This window comes from Coregonus clupeaformis, unplaced genomic scaffold (genome assembly GCF_020615455.1).
Source record: "Coregonus clupeaformis isolate EN_2021a unplaced genomic scaffold, ASM2061545v1 scaf0057, whole genome shotgun sequence".
NCBI lineage: Eukaryota > Metazoa > Chordata > Actinopteri > Salmoniformes > Salmonidae > Coregonus > Coregonus clupeaformis.
Window position 1 is genome coordinate 5220 of NW_025533512.1, and position 5770 is coordinate 10989.

Sequence of the window (5770 nt, forward strand, 5' to 3'; positions counted from 1 at the left end):
ACTACATGATTCCATATATGTGTTATTTCATAGTTTTGCTGTCTTTACTATTATTCTACAATGTAGAAAATTGTAAAAATAAAGAAAACCCCTTGAATGAGTAGGTGTGTCCAAACTTTTGACTGGTACTGTATATCGCTGGCATATTATATCATCTAATGAACTTATCCTCTCCAGCAGAGGTAACTCTGGGTCTTCCATTCCTGTGGCGGTCCTCATGAGAGCCAGTTTCATCATAGTGCTTGATGATTTTTGCGACCACATTTGAAGAAACGTTTAAAGTTCTTGAAATGTTCCGTATTGACTGACCTTCATGTCTTAAAAGTAATGATGGACTGCCGTTTCTCTTTGCTTATTTGAGCTGTTCTTGCCATAATATGGACTTGGTCTTTTACCAAATAGGGCGATCTTCTGTATACCCCCCCTAACTTGTCACAACACAACTGATTGGCTCAAACACATTAGGAAAGAAATTCCACAAATTCACTTTTAAGAAGGCACACCTATTAATTGAAATGCATTCCAGGTGACTACCTCATGAAGCTGGTTGAGAGAATGCCAAGAGTGTACAAAGCTGTCATCAAGGCAAAAGGTGGCAATTTGAAGAATCTCAAATATATTTTGATTTGTTTAACACTTTTTTGGTTAATACATGATTCCATATGTGTTATTTCATAGTTTTGATGTCTTCACTAATATTCTACAATGTAAAAAATAGTACAAATAAAGAAAAACCCTTGAATGAGTAGGTGTGTCCAAACTTTTGACTGGTAGTGAATATAGTTTTTAGCTAAACAGGTGGGGCTACCTGACTGAATGACTGGTCGCCACTGCACCTCCGATACTTTGCCCTGATTCACTTCCATTTCTCCTCCCGTCTTCGATCTGGCGAAAAGCTCACTCTGCCGCTTAGGCCGCCCAGAGTGGCTCGCTTGTGGGATGCTGGCAGCATATGGCAGCACGTTTGATTGTGCGTCCCACAAGCGAGCCACTCCAGGCGGCCAAAGCGGCAAGCGGCAATTTACCGCGTGCTAGTGTACACGAGCCGTTACTTTCTACCATTCTTCTTTAACAAACCATCTCCCCTTTCCCCGCCATTTTTAACCGACTCAAGCTCACCCTTTTCCTCCCTCTCTATTAGGCCTCCTCTGCCTCTCTTTTCCCCTCCATGTTCCAAGTATATGTATCCTTATGATAATACTGCACTTCTCCTGACATACATCTTTTTCTTGCCCTCTAAAGGGACGCCATTTAACCGGCTGTCACAATCGCTGTTCAATCAGCATGAACTCAGGATGTAGCGCTCAACAGTGCATCCCACTTGTAAAGCAGCTGCTTCCTTTTGATGTTCCTCTTTATCAATAGCTACCAGATTATTTTCCATTTCAAACATGCGCGCTCTTCCAACCACCATCCACTGTCTCCTAGGGCACAAAATGGTGGTTATAATAACTTTCTCGTGTGCTTTTGGTGTTCATGTATATTTCTCATCATGTGAAAACTTTAAGTTATTATGTAGGAAGGTAGCTACATTTAAAATATTTATTTTGAATGTGTACAATTTGTATTATCCGATACTGTAATAATGAATATGGAAGAGGATATAGTTTAGACTTTATTAAAAGAAACATGACCATCAAAAACATCTTATATCAGTACATTGGAAGGAAGTGCATATAGCTGCAGTTATTTACAGAAAAGTAAATAAACTGTGTGTAACACTTGCTTATCAGAAACACCATCAGTGCAAGCATCGAAAGAGCAGAGAGAGCATCATTTTGTTCATGTAGTATACATAGCCTTATCTGCAGACAGACCCGTCGCCAGACCTCAGTCTTAAGGGGGCATATGAAATGCATGGGAGGGCAGGGCACAATTATTATTAGCCTACAGTACATATATTTATAATAATCGTATACTCTATTTGCGCAGCACGTAATCATCAATTTAAACATAACCAACAGCAATATGACCAGGTAGCCTATAGCCTACACCACATTACATAGAAGCAATGTTATGAATATCCATAAAACACTTGACTATACAACATATTAGATGTAACACCAGAAGCATCTCTCAAACATTGCATTTTAAAGCAGTCAACAGAGGGATATGCATTGCCATGAGACACACACACACGCATACACACACACACAGAGACTTTGAACCTACCGGTACTTTGAGTGGAGGCAGCGCTGTCCTCTCTCCAGTCCCTCCTGTCAGTACAGCGGGACAGGAGGGACTGTTGTTTCTTTATATATTTAATGTTTTAATGATAAAGAATGCAACATTAATGCAACACAAAATTAGCAACTATTATACTATAAAATTAAAGTAATTTTTTAAAAGAGATCTGGGGGGGTGGGGGGGCACAAGCATTTTTTGGGGGCGGGCCCGGCCCCCTATGGCCCGCCCATAGCGACGGGTGTGTCTGCAGAGTTCCTTCCACAGCAGGCCACTCTGATGCTATCAAACACAGCCATGTAGAGCAGTGGATGGATGCACATGTTCAGTGTAGCCAGTCCCTTAGACACCTGGTAGGCCTTGTGCACCCAGTCGCAGACAGAGCCCAGTTTAACCTTCCGGTAGAGATGGTAGCTCTGGAGGAGGTGATAAGGCACAAAGGAAATGGCATATAGCACAACCACTGCAAACACCATCAGGGCCACCTTACGTTTCTCTAGGGAGGTTATATTCGCATTCCTCCACACCACCCTCAACACTGCGCAGTATGATGCAAATGTGACCAGGAAGGGAATAAAACACCCAACCACAGACAGAAACATTTTGTAAAACATGTGAGAGAATGCAACTGTAACCTCATGACTGGTGGTGCAATAGGAGTAGGATACACAATTGGTTTTGTTGTTTCCCTGTTGACATGTGGAGGCAAACTTCAACACAGGAGAGGAGATGGCTGTCACAAAGATCCAGATGATGACACTGGCAGCCTTGGCTTTAGCGGGGTTCACATGGTTCCGGGTGAAGAAGGGGTACACAATGGCCACATAGCGGTTCACACTGATGCACATGATGAAGTAGATGCTAACATACAGGTTGCAGGTGAAGAGGAAGCGTTCTATCTTACAGACCTCGATCCCAAACAGCCAGTTCTCCTGCATGTAGTAGACTATGAGCAGGGGCAGGGTGAGGACATAGAGCAGGTCACTGATGGCCAGGTTACAGGACAACACCACACCAGTGTGCCAATTGTTCCTCTCCTTGGTCGCCAGGAGTCTCAGGGCAAACAGGTTTCCAGCCAACGCCACGCAGAACTCAACACCGTACATTGAAGGCAATAACTGCACTTGGAACTTGTCATCATGACAAGAAGAGTTGTGATCAATCATGTTTGTTCTATGTTGATTCCTGTGGGAAATGAGAAAATAGGAGGGGAAAAGGCTGCGCAAACTGGCTCCCAAAAGTTGTATTTGTTAATCTCTGTTGAAGAAAAAAGATAAAGATATTCATTATATTCTGTTCTGAAGTGAACCATTATTTTACGCAGTTCATCCTGATCCCCTAAGGGGAACTTTGCATTGTGTTTTATTTTACCTTTATTTAACTAGGCAAGTCAGTTAAGAACAAATTCTTATTTACAATGACGGCCTACACCGTCCAAACCCGGACGACGCTGGGCCAATTGTGCGCCGCCCTATGACATCAGTCACAACAGTTCATAACATCAATCAGTATCATTCTGTCACAATATATTTAATACATCGCTAGAATTAGTACTGTGGTTTAAGATTCCTTCAGAGCTGTTCTGTCTTATCAGTAATATACATCTGTGGTCAAAAAGTTATAAAAAACACTGCAGTTCTCCATACTAATGTTGTGCAATGGATAGCAAATAATCATCTAAAATACCATGAACAACGGTTGTGTAAATCTTAAACCAACAGAATGTCTATCCAAAACGACCCATTGGGGCCTAAAACAATAAGTTAAATATAATTGGTCTCTAAGAAAAGCCACAAGACAGTTTGATGTCACTTCTCTAGTCTATTCAGACACAAAAACCTGAAGCATGCACCAGTATTCTAAAACATTAACAGGTGGTCAATTATAACGGTCACATTTTACTCCGTTTTGTCCTTACACTTTACAGATATACATTTAATATATATATATATATATATATATATATATATATATATTGGCAATGATCTCAGAATGAAGCCAGATTAGTACTTACTCATTGACACCGACAGATAAGGCTATCAACCCATGTGTAGGCATTTTCAAGAAGTGTGACTAACGCTGCCTGCACCTTGTTCTATTTGTAGCACAGTACCAAATGCAAATGTCACAACTCGAGTCTCATGCGCGCCAGCCTGAGGTGAAAGCCTGTGGCAGAGGCAACATTTGAGTCAGCCCCAAAAAATTATCAGTGATCAGAAGCTGCAGTGACCACAATAGTGAGTCCATACTGCCACCTGGTGTTCTACCACAGTAGTGCGCTCAGCATTCATCAGTCCAGGCTTTCAGAGGGTTGTGAAGCTCAGCTCTTCCCCTTCCTCTGTTTGAAGCCCCCCTTCGCCCCCCCTTCGCCCCTCCAGGACCCTTTTTCAAACCACCATGACGAGGTTTGCCCTTAAACTTATAACCCCCAATTTCTTTCCCCCAAATGTCTTTCCCCTCTCAAACTTCTTCCCTCCAAATCTCTTATCTCCGTCACAGAATTTTTTCGCTCCAAACCGCTTGTCCCCATCCCCAAATTTCTTCCCTCCAAACCTCTTGCCCCCCGGTGACATCTTTCCAAAAGATTTGCCTCCACCCCCAAATTTCTTTCCCTCTTTCCTGTCCCCGTCACCCCCCATTCGGTCTCTGGGTTTCCCTCTTGGACCAGACCTATGAGGTGACTTGGAACCATATTTGTTTTTACTGTCGTCACCAGAGAACGGTTTCCTCTTCTTGAAGGGTCCGCCTGAGGGCCTTTCAGGTCTTTGCCTCCTCTTGGCTGCAGGGAACATATCTAGATGGGGGAGGGAGAAAAATAAATATAGAAGGTGATTGTCTGCCAAAGTAGCACAATAATATAGTACAACAAAACAAACTATAGAAACTTGGTTCAGTACTTAAAGAGTACATACCTTCATCTGGCTCCTCCCCTACAGCCTGTCTGTAGTACTCTGCCTCATCGTCAGATTCAACAACCGGAGGCCTGTTATCCTGGTTCCCAGGATCCTCCACTTCAGGGTCTTCCTCCTCCTGGCGCTACCTCTTGGTGCCTGCCATGTTTCTTTTTCTGACATTACAGAAACAATCACTGTTCCACTCCAACTCATGTGGACTGAAAAGCAGTTACAATGTGCTATAACACTCACTTGTTCTCCTCCCGTAACACTTTCTTTTGGGCAACATCCTGCTCTTGTTTTTTCTTCCGTTCCTGCTTTTCTTTCATCTGCGCCTCTTTTCGGATCAGGATCTCCTGAAGCTCTTCCTCAGTCTTGGCGACTTCAGATAAAACATTCAGAGGGCCTGCATAAGCATTTTACCATGACCAACCAACAGAAACACCCATTCTCGGTGGATGTGTCAGTAAGCGTTTATTTTTTTGTTGTTGAAATATCACAGGGAGGGCCAGTTAGCTTTTCACCCCCCCACCTCCGCAGCCCCCCACCTCCGTCCCAGTCTCACATATCTGGAAGACTGAAACAGGTTTCCCTCAAGAATTTCACTGCATTTAGCGCCATCCATCATTCCTTCGATTCTGACTAGTTTCCCAGTCCCTGCCGATGAAAAACATTCCCACAGCATGATGCTG

The 5770-nt window shown here is 43.1% G+C and overlaps 2 protein-coding genes across 2 annotated transcripts; both read right to left on the minus strand.

The window, feature by feature from the left end:
* Nucleotides 1–2385: 2385 nt before the first annotated feature.
* p2ry11 (purinergic receptor P2Y11) lies at nucleotides 2386–4284 on the minus strand (the record flags this gene model as incomplete). The annotated part of the gene is given in 2 exon segments (XM_041879687.2): nucleotides 2386–3369; nucleotides 4199–4284. Coding segments are annotated over 2 exon segments (1011 nt in total). The 5' UTR covers nucleotides 4243–4284.
* Nucleotides 4285–4571: 287 nt separating this feature from the next.
* LOC121568657 (keratin, type II cytoskeletal 1-like) lies at nucleotides 4572–5205 on the minus strand. The gene is made up of 2 exons (XM_041879063.1): nucleotides 5097–5205; nucleotides 4572–4978 (listed from the first exon to the last, which is right to left on the minus strand). The coding sequence occupies exon 2, from the start codon at nucleotides 4974–4976 to the stop codon at nucleotides 4572–4574; it is 405 nt and encodes a 134-aa protein (XP_041734997.1). The 5' UTR covers nucleotides 4977–4978; nucleotides 5097–5205.
* Between the last annotated feature and the right edge of the window lie 565 nt (nucleotides 5206–5770).